Source organism: Lepus europaeus, chromosome 9 (assembly GCF_033115175.1).
Source record: "Lepus europaeus isolate LE1 chromosome 9, mLepTim1.pri, whole genome shotgun sequence".
Classification (NCBI taxonomy): Eukaryota; Metazoa; Chordata; class Mammalia; order Lagomorpha; family Leporidae; genus Lepus; species Lepus europaeus.
Window position 1 is genome coordinate 125,069,086 of NC_084835.1, and position 15,973 is coordinate 125,085,058.

Sequence of the window (15,973 nt, forward strand, 5' to 3'; positions counted from 1 at the left end):
TATTCCCGCTCCTTTAACCCAGCATGTTGTAGATGTATTTATTCAAATGGAAAAGTTTGAGAACTTCACTGTTGATTCAGTGAGAAGTGCTAGTGATTTGTTTGGATATATCAGTTTTAAGCTACTTACAACATGATTTATTAGCAACTTCGAAATTTTAGAAAATGCAGAGTTATTGTTACAAACTTGTTTGCTTCATCAGAAGCCCTTAGGATCTATTGCTGTGCTAGACAGTACTTGGCATAACCACTATAAAACTCTCGTCCCACTCTTGAGTTTAAAACATTCTTATCACCCCAAAAGGCAGCCCCTCGCACATTCGCAGTCACTCTCCATTCGCAAGCCCCTGCCCCGCAGCCCAGGAAACCCCTAATCTACTTTCTGTCTCTGCGAACTTGCCTGACATGAGCATTTTCTGCAAATGAAGTCACACAATATGCAGTGCCCGTGCTGGCGTCTTCCCTGAGCGTGAGGATTCCGAGGTTCATGCATGTTGCAGCTGTGTCAGTGCCTCTTCCTCTTTGTTGTTCATTCATCAGCGGATGGGCATTTTGGTTGTTGCCTCTTTTTGCCAAGGCGATTAGTCAGGCGAGAGGAAGAGGCATCGGTGCTGTAAGGGAGTGCAGAGCCATCAGTTTGTGTGTGACATGGGCTCGCGTCCAGGGTCGTAAGAAATCCTCAAGAATCTGTTAATAAAAAACTTAGTCAGGTTGTAGGATACAAGATCAATATGTAAAAATGAATTTTATTTCTGTAAAAGTGTACTAGCAATGAAATATCCAAAAATAGAACTAAGAAAACAGTTCCATTTATCAATATTTTGGCATCTGTATGTAACCATAGTAACTCTGTGGTCTCCTGTGTTTTCAAGGGACCTTTGTGCCTGTGTAGAATTACTCTCCAAATGACTGCACAGCATGGTTAAGGAGCAAAGTACTGCAGTGTCACTGAGCTTGGAACTGTGTCACAAGCTGAACAAAGGACAGCTCACCAAAATGATGGGATAAAATAGAGGTCACTTTAAAACCCAATATCATCTACCTAGAGATAGAATGCAGCAGTTACAATGGTGCAGCTTTGCTTTTGGGCCAGGATTTGTATTGAGTCAGTTACAGGGTAAAAAGTGGTCAAGGAGGGAGTTGTAGAGTAGGGAAACAAGGCCAACAAACCTTACCTGGGCCCAAAGCCACACAAACAGTATAAAAACTTAGGACGTGTGTGAGATTGTTGGAAGTTAGAAGTCTGACTTGCTGTTTGATCTGGAGGGGTAGTTGTTGGTTGTTTGGCTGTGATAATATTGGGGTTCTCTTTACGTTAAAGAGCCTGTCCTGTAGTAATGATCCTGGCGTGCTTGTAGGTAAGCAGACATCGCAGGGCAGCAGGGTCCAGGCTCAGGGACGAAGCCCCCAACCCCGCGGTCCTTGCCCAAGGGCACTGGTGGCCTCGGGGCTTTCAGGATGATGTTCTGTCCCAGTCTGGGCGGTTAACCTTTCTGAAAAATGGAAGAGGTGGAGTGAACATACATTTGCTCCTGTTGTCAGCTCTTGCTTTTTGGCAGTTCTCACACTGACACACTGAAATGCAATTTCCTGTTTCGTTTGTTTTATTCCATCTGTAGACATACACAAACATGAGACTGACACCTGCATGCCATGGGCTATTTCCAGTGTGTATTCCAGTTGTTTTTAACTGGGAAAGTGGGAAATTTGACCATTGGACACCCCAAAATCCACGTTTTTCTCTTTCAACATGTTCTCTTACTAAAGCCTCATGAATATGTTGGCCTGCAGCGTGGAATTGGCACATAAGTATGCTTATAACTATCTTGCAAGATAGTTGTATAATAAATCTGTAAAATTTCCCATCCAAAAAAATGTAACCTTTTGTTTTCTGAAGTTTTTCTTACTCCTTTTAGGCCCAGTGGAATATGAAGGGAATGTCACGTCCAGGGGCGGGGTCTAAAACAGGGAGCAGCTTTCCCTCCTGCCCCTCCCCATCCCTTTTTCAATGTGCATGTCCTCAGCACAGCTCCGCTGGCAGTGCGCGGAGTCCGCTGTGTTTCTGAGCAGGTGCTTCACTCCAGAGCACTGGGGTCTCAGTGTCCCCCCCTCACCGAGAGCGATGGCGCTGGCGAAGAGGTGAGCCCTCTGGGAGGTGACCCCTGATAGGGTGGAGGCCTCAAGAACGGGGCAGTGCACTTGTCACAGCGCACGGGGGAGCCAGTGGCCCTCTGTGCCCCTGCGGACTCCGTCAGGAGTGGGCCCTCAGCACACGTGGCCTCCAGGGCCGTCAGAAGCAGTGTTGGCTGCTTGTGCCCTACCTGTGAGGACAGCTCCAAAGGACGTCCTGGCACAAACACCCGTGTGTTTTCTCTGAGGATGCTGTGTTGCTTTTGAAAATATTTTATGTTGCTAAGTCTGTGTTAGCATTACACAGTAACAAAATACAGATTTTGTAACAAATCTGAATGACTTTTCATGGTAGCAAATGGTTTTTGTAGGAAGTCCTTCTGCTGTTTTGGCAAGGTCTTGCCAGCCATGGAGTCGCGTAACAGTGGCTTCATCAGGCTGTGACCCAGTGGCTGTCTGTCTACAGCAACAGCATGTGTGCCTCCTGCCATCCTTTCTTCCCCTTAATTATACATTTTTTCATGCTTTATTCTTTTAATCAGCTACTTTATGACTCCTGTGTGTGAGTCAGCTTCTGGTGATAGAGTTGGAGATAAAATAGACACCGGCTTCATGAAGGTTTTGGTCCCACAGGGAGACCAACAGACAGGTGGCACAGGCGGGGGTGGCCCTGTGCAGAGACAAGGATGGGAATGCCACAGTGCCCAGCAGAGTGTGGTTCTGCTGCCCTGCAGCACCTCTACTGGCAGCCTGTGCATGTGTGTGCGTGTACATGTGTGCATGTGGGTGTGTTGTAAGCACAGACTTTGTAATGAGATAAAAAGTATATGGAATCTTACACATAGCTTCCTGTGCCTTTATTGGGACCTTAGCTACTTAACTGAACATCAGTTTCATCATCTATAACTAGGAATTTGGCTCTGCCGGTCAGAAATTCTCTTCTTTTAATTTTTCAGAACATTGTAATTGTTCTTTTTTTGAAAAAGATTTATTTATCTGAGAGAGTAATCGCTTCTCGGCCTTTTGGCCGAGAGCAAGTGTTATGAGTTTAATACCTGAGAGGGTTACAGAGAGAGGCAGAGACAGATCTTCCGTCCACTGTTCTCTCCTCAGCTAGCTACAACAGCCGGGGATGACTCAAGCCAAAGTCAGGAGCCAGGAGCTTCATTCAGGTCTCCTACGTGGGTAGCAGGGGCCTAAGAACTTGGGCCATCTCCCAGTGCTTTTCCCAGGTCATTAACAGGGAGCTGGATTGGAAGTGGAGCAGCTGAGACACAGACTGGCACCCATGGGATGCCAGCGTCATAGGCAGTGGCTATACCGCTACATCACAGTGCTGCCCTCTGTAATTGCTCTTTAGAGAACAGTTTGTGATACTTTAAAGCATGTTATATTACATTTATTTTTAAGAAGGACAAAGTGTGGCTAACCTGACGTAGGGTTTCATGTATTACCTTAAGAGACTCTGCAAGCTCTCGTGTAGTAACTGTGTCTAATCTTAACCTAACCTTGTGATGGCCTTGACAGAATGGGACTGGCGTAAAATGGCTTCTCAGCACTTTGCCCCTGAATGAGTCAGTCATCTCCCATAACACTGCTTTTTAAAACGTTTAGTGAGAGGGAAGATACCTGCCAGGGGTGGCGGATGTCCAGCCCACGCACGGGCCAGACGAGGACCATGAAATCTCTGGTCTGGCCCTGCCTAGGCAGCCACAGGTGGGACTTGAAACCCAGTAAGTCTGTGAGGTCATTCTGCATGGCCTGAGGATGATGTCATCAGTGTGCACATGGCCCTGGCCCGTCGTCAGAGGACAGCCACGGCAGCCTTGTGCCTGGTTCCTTTGTGCGGCCTTCCGAGTCTCACTCCTGTTGACTTAGTCCCCCCATGTATTTCTGGTCATGTGTGTTGGGCATTCAAAATAAACTAGGACTGCAAGGTATGCTGCACGTGGTGTTTATGTACCTCAAGAGATTTTGATTGTCTTCTCGTAATTTTTTAAAAAGATTTGTTTATTTGAAAGGCCGAGTTACAAAGAGAAAGAGGGAGAAAGACAGGGGAAGAGATTTTCCATCCACGGTTCACTCTCCAAATAGCCTCAGTGGCCAGGATTGGCCCAGCCCAAAGCCAGGAGTGTGGATTTCCATCTGGTCTCCCACGTGGGTGGCAGGGGTCCAATCACTTGGGCCATCTTCCACTGCTTTCCTAGGTGCATTAGCAGGGAGCTGGATTGGTGCAGCTGGGACTTGAACCAGGACCCATATGGAATGCCAGCATCACAGGCTAAGGTTTAACCCACTGTGCCACAACACTGGCCCCATAATTTACTTTTAAGCACAGTCTTTAATGTTTAAGCTATGTAAATTGTATATGTAGGTGTGGTGAAAACGTGGGTATATTTCTGCACAGCTGTTTGCCTGAGTTGTGTAGCTTCAGGATGTTCATATCCTCTGAGGGACATGCTAGCTGTTGCTTTTATTACTTTGTGTTACTTTGAATCACCTGCTGGGCAAACATATTTGTTCACTTGCCTTAGTAACAGCATCCATGTATTTTAGTTCCTTTGCCCTTTATTTTCTAAATAAGTGGAAAAAGGAATATACTGATACCACTAATAAGTATAGTTCTTAGAAATAGAATCTGGTGTGAGAGCATAGAGATAAGTTTGGGAGCAGCTGGGTAAAGTTAGAGCCCACACTGCTCAGCTTTCTTTGTGTGTTTGTCCCCCACGCGGGTGCAGGGCCCAAGCACCTGGGCCATCCACCACTGCTTCCCAGGCCACAGCAAAGAGCTGGGTTGGAAGAGGGGCAGCTGGGACTAGAACCATGCCCATATGGTGGAGGATTAACCTACTGCACCACAGCGCCAACCCCAAGAAAGGTAACTCTTTCTCTACACCTTCATGCAATGACTATGGGGAAACAAAAGTACACTATTGAGAAAAATGCTCATTAGTCTGATAGAAAACACACAGGACTTGCATGTTGAAAACTAGAGAATTCATGGAAGAGCTCAAAGTCGATGTAAATGAGTAGAGGAGATTACTATTGTGGATTGAATAGGATTTGGCTCACCAGCACCTAATGGGTTGATGCTCATGGCTGATAGCTGGGATGAGGGTTAGATCCAGTGAGCAGGTGTGGCGCAGCCTTGCCGTGGAGTCACAGTGGCGTTAACAGGCGAGGCAGACGGTGGGCAGGAGCTTCTCCCTGTTTCCCTCTGCTGCCCGGCTCGTGCCAGGTCCTCCTCTGCACAGGCCCCTCCCCCCTCGTGGCCAGCCTCCACCAGATCTCTGGGGCTGCTGTTGGACTGTGCAGCTCGAGAGAACACTGGACAGGGAGAAGACCCTGCCCATCACTCACCAGTGGGGGGCTCACATGAAGACCCAGCAGATGCCTCTGTGCACCAGTGGAGCAGTTACAGTGAAAGGCTGGGGGCGTTGTTGCGCGGCACTGCAGGTGATGCCACTGCCTGCCACGCCAGCATCCTGTGAGTCCCAGCTGCTCCACTTCCAATCCAGTTCCCTGCTAAGGCACCTAGAAAAGCAGCGGAAGATGCCCAAGTTCTTGGGCCTTTGCCACCCATGTGAGAGACTCGCCCAGTGTGCCAGGCTCCTGGCTTCAACCTGGTAGTCCCTGGCCATTGCAGCCATTGGGGAGCTGGCTATGGAAGACCTGTCTCTCTCCCTCCCTTTCTAACTATAAATAAAGTAAGTGAAAACAGGACAGTGTCAACTGTTGACGTAGAAATGGGGCGACTCAAGATGTTTTGTGCTTTTCTTGTGGGGACCTGAAGTGGTCGCATGTCCCCATAGTCGCACTCCAGGAGCTTACCCCAGGGATGTAAAAGCTTGGGTCCAAGCCAGCATATCCCATGGGGGCACTGATTCATGTCCTGGCTACTCCACTTCTGATCCAGCTCCCTGCTAACACACCAGGGAAAGCAATAGACGATGAACCCAAGTGACTGGGCCCCTGCACCCGGGTGGGAGACCTGGAGGAAGCCCTTGGCTTCAACCTGCCCAGTTCCAGCCATTGCAGCCTTTTGGGGAGTGATCCAGTGGATGTAAGATTCTCTCTCTCCCTCCCTCTCTCTCTCTCTCCCCCTCTCTCTCCCCCTCTCCCTCCCCCTCCCTCCCCCTCTGTCTCACTCTCCCTCTCTCCCCCTCCCCGTAACTCTGACTTTCAAATAAAATAAATCTTTAAATTAAAAAAAAAAAAAAAAAACCTTAGGTCGACAAATACCTATACAAGATAATTTATGTAGCATTATTTGCAACAACCAAAAACTAGATACTACAGTGTTACTTAATGAGTGATGATTAAACTAATTATACTTGACTGTACTGTGGAATACTGCTATGCAATGGAAAGGAAAGAATGAGTGAAACAAGTACTTGGGTAGATGTCAAAGGTGTGAAACTCAGTGGGGAAAAAAGAAAACAACCTCCAACGGTCGTGTTGTGAGTGACTTCAGTTATAGAACACACTTTTTAAAAATCAACCAGGCTGATTCTTTTATTTATTTGTTTATCTGAAAGGCAGAGTTATAGAGAGGGAGATACAGAGAGATCTTCCATCTGCTGGTTTATTCCACAAATGGCCACAATGGCCAGGGCTGGGCCAGGCCAAAGCCAGGAGCCCAGAATTCCATCCGGGTCTCCCACATGGCTGGCAGGGGCCCAAGCACCTGGGCCATCTTCCACTGCCTTCCCAGGCACATTTGGAGAGAGCTGGATCAGAAGAGAGCTGAGATATGAACCGGTTCCCTAATATGGGATGTTACCAGGTAGCAGCTTAAACCCACCATGCCACAATGCCTGTCCCAGAACACTCAGGGTGTTAAAATTGCTCAAATGGAGAACCAGAGAGTGATTGCTGGGTTCTGGGTCAGGGAAGGGCATGGATATGACCACAGAGGGCGACCCAGGGAGACCTTGGTGGAGATGGAATGGCTGTGTTTTGATGGCAGAGGTAGAGACACTAGTCTACACCTGTGATAAAATACCAGTATCAGCTTAGCTACAGTTACAGTGACCTCTGGGAGAAGCTGGGGAGAGGGTAGCTAAGAGGGCTCTTTGCTGACTTGGTTACTTTCTGTGAATCTGAAGACTGCTCTCAAATTGAAAAATATGAAAAAGGACTTGGGTAGCAGTTCTGGTTAAAGGGAAAGTACTCAAATTTCTATTCATTGCAGTATCTTCTCTTAACTAGAACAAGGCTCACATAAAACCACATTTAACTTTTGGCCATGGTTTCACCAATGTCTGATAGTTATTGTTTAAACCAGAGAACTGTAATTACATGATTCTGCAGCCTGTCATATCCTCTGAGAACACATGTACGTCCCCTCCCAGCTGCCCGCTACCGCAGAGCAAGGTCCAAGCAGCACGCCGGGTGCCCTCACGCCAGGTGCCCTCACGGGCCTGAGTCCTGGCCCCAGGTGCAGAACCCAGCCAGGCAGGGAGATAATCTGTGTGAAAATAGCTGATAACAGCCTTCATTGTAAGCATGCTAACTTTAACCTTTACTCTCTTATCTGCCTGAGAGAACCCTCCCAGTCGCTCTCGCCTCAAATGCCCACTTCTTGCAGCTGAGCCTGGGAGCCCAGCACGGGTCTCACACATGGCTGGCAGGAACTCCGTTCTTTGTGTCACTGTCCTTGCTTCCCGTGGTCTGCATAGCAGGAAGCCAGAGTCGGGTACCAGAGCTGAGAACCAGGCCTGGATGCAGTGGTCTCATCCGGTGTTGTAATGGCTAAAGTAGATGTGCACGCCGGCGTGCCAGTTCTTAGGACTGCATGACAGATTGTAGAATGCCATAGCTGGAAGTGTGTGGTCATTCAGGCACCCACCCACATTGGGCAGGTGAGACACGCGGTCCTGCCCAGGCTGGGGTACGTGAGCTGTGTAGTGAGTGCAGCAGCACCGTGCATCCCAGACCTCGCCTGTGCTGCCTTGGCTGGGCTGTCGGTGGTTTACTGCATCCCTGTCTCACAAGTAAAGTTTCTTCAAAGTTTTAGCTATGGAATGACCAATGCCATATTGTTAACAGTTATTTTAATGCAAACAGCTTCCATACTGTGATTATTTTAAAACTTTCTGGAATATAAAATAACATATATTAGACATGGCCCAAAAGATCTTTCTAGAAATAGCTAATTTCTTTTCTTTTTTAATATTTTTAAGCTTTCATTCATTGAGAGAAATACATGGGAGAGTGAGACCCCTGTCTATAGGAGAGAGGTAAATCTGGGTTCATACCAAGTACCAGAACCAGCCACATGGAGGAGCATCTAGGCCAGGAAGCATGGGGCGGGTGGCCCAAAGGCCATGTACCCTGAGGCACAGGGCCACACTGGTCCACAATGGCTAAAGGCCAAAGAAAGGAAGGGGCGGGCACACTGTGTCCTGGGCTTTTTATCCACTTTCAAAGGGGCCAGTGGGTGCACAGGTGTGGCCAGGTCAGGCATGAGGTCACACAGGGGCGTGGTGAGGGCGTGGTCTTCCAGCTCACAAACCTAATCAGTTCTACCCTGTATGCCTGCCTACAACATTCTCCCCTCAGAGACTCCATTCCCTTAATCCTAAGGGATGTTGAGGGATGTAGAATCATCATCTCTCCTGTAGCTGCTTCCTGCATATGAGGGGCGTAGTGCAGGCCCTGCCTGTCCAGGGTCTGGAAGTCTCTGTCTGTCTCATCTAACAAATTTGCTTTGTGAGCTGGAGCAGTCTCGGTCACTGTCAATGTCTGTGAACCCTGCATGGTCAGCTACTCCCAGAAGCCGAGTTCTGAAACATACAAGTTTGTGAATTAGCAAATGCAGAACTGGAACAAAACCAATTGCAAGTGGAATGTCCCAAAAGATGGGAAGAACTTACCTTACAGATTCCCAGATAGTGGGTGGTGATAGGCTACCCTTATGTAGATTATAAACCCATTTAGTTTGAACATAGAGAATTATAATAGAAGAACCTATTAGGTAGCTTTATCATCAGTAGCAGTTCCCAGAGAGAATCGAGAGAGGCAGGAGCAGCATGTTTGCCTCAAGGAGACAAAGGCAAAAGCTTTACTTATCCTTTCGCTTTGACGAGGTCTCATTGGCTTACAGAACAGTCGGGCTGCCTTTCACATTCACCTGTGAAGACCTAAGAGGTAGATGTTTAATCCCAATTTCACGGAGGTAGTCGTGCTCCGTAGCACCTGGTAAGGTCCCTTCATTTAAGCTGAAACTGATCCGAAGAGGATCTTCTTACGAATGATTTGCTCAGGAATTTCTAATGTTGGAGTTTTTGTCAAAACTCCTTAATTCCTTGGAACACCTTCTGTAGCTCCCCTGTTCAGCACAATGTGTCTGCATCAGGGGCTTTTCAAGCCAATATAGGGCTTAGAATCCATATTCCATCGAATCCTGTCATCAGCAATTCCCAGTGTTGGAGCTTTAGTTAGAAACTCCTTAGTTCTCTGGAGCAACTTTTATAGCTACCCTTTTCAGTACAGAGTCTGCAACAGGGCATTGTAAAGCTGTATACAAAAGCTTAGAATCCAAATTCCACAGAATTTTGCCATTCCCAGAAATCTCCTCAGCTGCCTTCTAAATTTCTGACCTTATGTTAAAACATACGAGATAGGAATTTCACAGAGACGTGTATCCAAGATTTCACGTTCGAGACAATTAACTTCAGACAAACACCTGAGAATACAGGCAATGGAGTTTGCAACTTAGACATAACTAGAACTTATGATGCATAAGAATATCACACGCTAGAACAAGGTAAGTCTTTGGGATCAAGTTTTACCATTAATGCTAATACTGTAGCTGTTTGAGAACAGAGTCCTGCGTGGGAAGTTAGTACACAGTGACTCCTGTTGTTAATTTAACAATTAACACTCTTGCGTGTGGTGTCAGTGATCTCCCGAGGCTCTTGACATGAGCTGCCTAGGCTGTGGAAGCCTTTTGAATCCGTAGACTCCATCAGTATTCAGACAAGGCCATAAACAAAGTGGAAGTTCTTTCTTCTCTCTGGAGAAAAGTACATCCTTCTTTGATGACCACTCCTTTCTGTGAGGCCACCACAAAACACACCAAACACCGGAGTAAGGGAAAGAGTTTATTGGGGGAAACTTGACAGACCGAAGGGGAGGGGCAAAGAAGGAAGAGAGGGAAAAGGAGAGCATAAGAGAGAGACAGAGAGATCAGGAGATGGAGAGGAAGAGAGAAACAGACAGAGAGATCAGGAGACAGAGCGAGCCACAGAACAGGTCCTTTTAAAACTTTGCCAGAGGGCAGGCAGGGAAGCAGGAGCAGTGAATCTCATTAGGATGGGGGTGGAGCTTGACACCAGTGGTTGGGCCAAGTGGCCACCTGGCTTCCAGCAATGGCGGCGGGGGCTAGGGCCTAGGATGGTGTCAGGGTATAGATCGCGCCATAGATAATACTGCGCCATTTTCCTAGCACTTTCCACTGGGGTCTCACCCAGGGAGGTTCTCCATGTAGGGACACTTTTTGCACAAGTGTCCTGGCTTTCCACACCTGAAATGCTCTTGGGGCTTTTTAGCCAGACCAGAGTGCCTTTAGGCCTGATTCTGAGGTCACTGTAATCTCTTTTCCTAATATGTCTTATAGCCCTCACTGAACATAATCCTTGAATCCAGCTTTCAGCTTCTTCCACAAATATTAGTACCACATATAAATTTGGTCATTAGTTGGCAGACGTGAGACTGAGGCTGTTTGGCGTGTGGAAGCTACAGAATGGTCAGCATCTATCTGTGCAAGGCCAGAGCTGGTTTCTGTCTTCTGGAGACAGCCAGAGCAGGCTGCAGAGTTAAAAGGCACTCTGGCGTGCCACAGGGAGGATTTGGACCCACAAGCCCGTGTGTAGTGATGCCTTTCAGTGAGTTTTCCAAATGGATCCTACCTTACTCAGAGCTTATGCACATTGCAGGAGCTGATGTCTGTGCCCATGGGCATGAGGGACAGCCAGGAGCACCCCAAGTGGCATTGGAGGCCAGCTGGAGTGGATGCTGCTGGCCAGAGGAGTGCACGAGGGGGTGTGTGTTCCATTTGGGCTGCGGTGAGCTGTGTGAGTCTGGCGGGCAGAACACCTTTCCAGACACCAGGAGACCAGCAGTGGGGGCCCTCGGCACCCTGAAGCAGACCTGCCTGCGTGCGCTCCCTGGGAGCTCACACGGCAGCATGGAGGATGGCTGAGAGGGCAGTGAGGCGTCTGTGTCTTTCCTCAGGGCTCGTGGGTACTTGCGCAGGGCTGTTTGAAAACCTAAAATAGCATTGTTCACTCTTGGTTTGAGCCAGACAGGTGTGGACTGTAATATTCTTTTTTTTTTTTTTTTTCTGTAGATGTAAAATAATTTGTCATACAAAGTTACACACCAGGTTCTAGTCCCGGTCAGGGCACCGGATTCTGTCCCAGTTGCCCCTCTTCCAGTCCAGCTCTCTGCTGTGGCCCGGGAGTGCAGTGGAGGATGGCTCAAGTGGTTGGGCCCTGCACCCGCATGGGAGACCAGGAGAAGCACCTGGCTCCTGCCTTCGGATCAGCGTGGTGCGCCGGCCGCAGCAGCCATTGGAGGGTGAACCAATGGCAAAGGAAGACCTTTCTCTCTGTCTCTCTCTCACTGTCCACTCTGCCTATCAAAAATAAAAAAATAAAATAAAAAAATAAAAAAAGTTAATGTTATGAAGCAGGCCTTTACCCTAGTGGTTAAGATGTCCACATCCCAAACCAGAGGCCTGGATCCAGTTCCCAGCTTCAGCTCCCAACTCCAGCTTCCTGCCAGTGTAGACCCTGGGAGGCCACAGTAGTGGCTCAGGTCATTGGGTTCCAGCCACCCACATGGGAGACCTGGATTGGGTTCCCACTTCTTGATTGGCCTGGCCCAGTGTCAGCCATTGCAGGCATTCGGGGCTTGAACCAGCAGGTGGGGGGGGGGGGGTGTCTCTCCCTCTCTTTCTAACAAATAAATAATTTCTGAAGTTAGGTTAAAGAAGTAGGGATACTCATCCAATGTTCAAAACAGGATATGTGCCAGATTGGAGTGGCACGTCATAAATGATCATGCTTCACATCAGTATGGCCAGGGAAAAGTCTAAAGGGAAGTCCTCCATTACACCACTTACGCAAATAAGTAAAATATATTTAATTTAAGATAAGGAACTTTAAGAAGTTTATGGAAATCAAATTAAAAGTCAGACTTGTTAGGGCATTTTTGTGTGTGTGAAATCCATGCATAGTTTTTCACGGCGTGCATTTTATGAACTTTTTGAAGACTCTTCATAGACATGGATTTCAGAAACTTCTTGGGGCTGGCATTGTAGCATAGTGAGTAGGGCTGTCGCCTGTGATGCTGGCATCCCATATGAGTGCCAGTTCTAGTCCCGCCTGCACCCATATGGGAGAACCCAGATGGAACACCTGTCTCCTGGCTTCTGCCTGACCCAGTCCCTGGCTATTATGGCCATTTAGGGAGTGATCCAGTGGATGGATGATTTCTCTCCCTCTTTGTTTCTACCTGTCTCTCTGCAACTCTCCCTTTCAAATAAATAAATATTTGAAAAGATTTGTTAACTACTTGCACCAAAATACGTATTATCTTTTAATTCTATTTCCACAAACTTTCTTAAAGTCCCATGAATATTTGTCAGTTTCTCAGAACTGCTCATTTGGGTACACACAGTGGAGGTGAACTTCATTTTTATCCTTGTAAAGATTAAATTAAGATTTGGTCTTTTGACTGCAGATAGTAATAGAACTACCACTCTTCATCCCAGATCTTTGATACTAAGCATTTATAGAACTTTCTTATGTGGCAGCTGAACTGTTGCATCCACATCAGTTGATGTAAAACAGGACTTTAAGTTAATTCTACTTTAACAAAGCTGGCATAACAATTAAAAGAAAAAGTATAAACTGATCATGTATTGTGATTGTTTCTTCTTCAGTGTTGAAGCTTAGCAGCTGTTTCTTCAAGATGTGTAGAGCCCAGGCTTCTAAAGGGATGCACAGAACTCTGCAAAAGGCAAAAGTTAAAAAATAGCAAGCGTTCCTGGTAGTTGCTATTCTTTGGAATTTCTAAAGCTTTAGTATTTTACATCTATTCTTTTCCGAGCATTTCTCAAAACCATCTCTCAAGTAGCAATTGTAACGTGTAGATTTCCTTTTCTTTTACCTAGACTCTGTCTTGGTGGAGGGCTTTGAGTTGGATGGTCTGTTTTACTCTGAGTGGTACTCTGTAGTTTGTATGGGTGGTAGATAGATAGGAAAATACTTTGTGTTATTACGTGACTGGCCTTCCAAAAAGCCATGGACAATGGAATGTAAAGATTTTTGGGGGGTGCACAGATGTTTTAAATCCATGCATAGGTTTTTTGTTTTTTTTTTTTTTAAGATTTATTTGTTTATTTGAAAGGCAGAGTTACAGAGAGGCAGAGAGGAAGAGACAGAGAGAAAGAGAGGTCTTCCATCCGCTGGTTCACTCCCCAGTTGGCTGCAATGGCCCAAGTGGGACTGATCCAAAGCCAGAAGCCAGAAGCTTCTTCTGGGTCTCCCATGTGGGAGCAGGGGCCCAAGGACTTGGGCCATCCTCTCCGGCTTTCCCAGGCCATAGCAGAGAGCTGAATCAGAAGTGGAGCAGCCGGGACTCGAACCAGTGCCATATGGGATGCCGGCACTGCAGGCAGCGGCTTTACCCACTAGCCACAGCGCCAGCCCCCAAGCCTAGTTTTTCATAATGGAGTTTCCAGGAGCATGCTGGACACCCCAGTATTTTCAATGTCTTGTGTGCCAAAGAAAGCAAAACATAGTTTGTACTGTCCAGGTGTTTGTAAGCGCCACCTTTTTGCGGCCAGGGGTTATGCAGTCATTCGTTTCCTGCTCACAGCGGCACCAGTCTTGGCTGATCCCTCTGTGTCCTGGGAAGTGTGCGGGAAGCGCGGAGGAAGCCAGAGTTCAGGCATAGTTCCCGCAGCACAGCCTGCACGTGCTCATAGTGCGCATCACATGCCCATGTTATATGTGTGTTTTCACATGTATGTCTGATATTTTAGAGACAGGGTGAGAGAGCAAGCTCCATCCACAGGCTCCCTTCCCAAATGTCCACGACAGCTGAGGGGCTAAAGCTGGGATCCAAGAGTTCCAGGCAGGTCTCCCAGCTGGGTTATGGAAACTGGGTTCCTGGTACCATCACTGGTTCTTTTGGAGCTGGGCTCTGGAGCCCAGAGTCAAGCCCACGCGTCTTCCTGCCCAGTGTGTGTTTCCGTTAGGTGAGAGATGCAGTCACGTATCCCCCTGAACACGTGGTCTGCTTCTCCCGCCGTCCTCCTGCCTGGCCAGCCTTCTCTCAGGAGCCCGAGAGAAGAAATGGATGGTGAGGGTTAAACACATCTCAAGTGTCTGACTCCTTTCAACTAAAAGTACTGGATTTTTTCAAAATAGGTCTTTTTAAAAGTGACAGACACTTTAATTTGGGACTACTTGATGTCCTTTGCAGGCAGTGCTCTGTGTTGCAATTAGAAAGACAGTGACTCCGTTTTCTAGTTTCAGGCCTGTCGCTTTCGGGAGACAAAAATTACATTTGTGCCAAATAGATCTTCACTGAATGGCAATGACCAGATGCTTCACATATAGGCCCTTTCCGTTATTCCAAGTTGGACACACTAGGAAGAAACTTCTCCCCTCACTGCTTGGATCAGAGTGGCCACAGAGAGCGCTCTCCAAGTCCCATCTCGTGGGGGGAAGAGTGTGGGTGTGGTCCCGGCCTCCTCCGGGACCTGCCTGTGTTAATGTCCATTGTGGTCACCTTTGTCACAGGAACCCTCACCCAGAATGAAATGGTGTTTAAGCGGCTGCATCTGGGCACGGTATCCTACGGCACGGACACGATGGACGAGATCCAGAGCCACCTCCTGAACTCTTACTCACAGGTGAGTGACTTCTGCGTGCCACGTGCCCGGCTGTTGGGCCGAGCCTGGGGCATGCTAGCCTGCAAATTAGGAAGCTTCGTGATGGTTGGATTTTTTATTACTGTGATCCTTCCTCGTCAGTCCTAACAAGTGAAGGCTCCCCCTTGGTGTAAGCAGAGGACGTGCTGGGCTGGAGTCATTTACCCAGAGTAAGTTTTCTTGATGAATCTTCTGGACAGAGTCGCTCAGTAAACGTGCTGCTCTGCAAGTGTTCGGGAGACTGCCCTGGCAGCTCGTCTCCTGGCCACTCCTCTGCTTCTCTCTGTCGTGAAGCCGACCTCGAGTCTCTGAGCATGCGTGTCTTAGCTCCTCTGCCCTCGGTGCAGGGTGGGGTCTGACTCACCAAATCATTTTGAAAAGGTGACACTCAACTACTGCATCAGAACTGATAAGGACTCTTTTTTTAAGACATTACCTAAATCTGATCTTTTCATGGGGCTTTGCAGGAGCTGTCTGAGGTTACAAGAACAGGAATTACAGCCTGGAGTCACACCCCTGCCAGAGGTTTGGGAAACAGTGTCCCTATCCCGTCCCTGGCCGAGTGGCCCTTGTGTGCGCCTCGGTCACACTTAGATCACTGAGGGTGAGTGTAGGCCTGGCCCCACATCGTGTTCGTGGTCCATTCATTTGGAGTTCTGTCATAAGTGGAAGTCATGATTCTAGGGAACCTACTTAAAATGTGGTCTGTGTCAGGAGCGACCACTCTCGGGCTTCTGGTCGGCCTGTCTGTGGCTGGGTTTGAACATAGGGGTCCACACAGTGTGCCCAGGCCTCCCTGGTCACACGCGTGGAGAGCCTTCCCGGGCCATCACAGCCGGGTGCTGCCCGACTGAGGGCCCCACGCCTGCCATAAGCTGCCGGATCTGTAGAT

The 15,973-nt window shown here is 48.0% G+C and overlaps 1 protein-coding gene across 1 annotated transcript in view; it reads left to right on the top strand.

Moving 5' to 3' along the window:
• The window catches only part of ATP9B (ATPase phospholipid transporting 9B (putative)), a 259,712-nt gene that overhangs the window by 189,485 nt on the left and 54,254 nt on the right, over nucleotides 1-15,973 (top strand). The window contains 1 exon segment of the mRNA XM_062201824.1: nucleotides 14,951-15,063. Within this exon segment, the coding sequence (XP_062057808.1) occupies nucleotides 14,951-15,063 (113 nt within the window).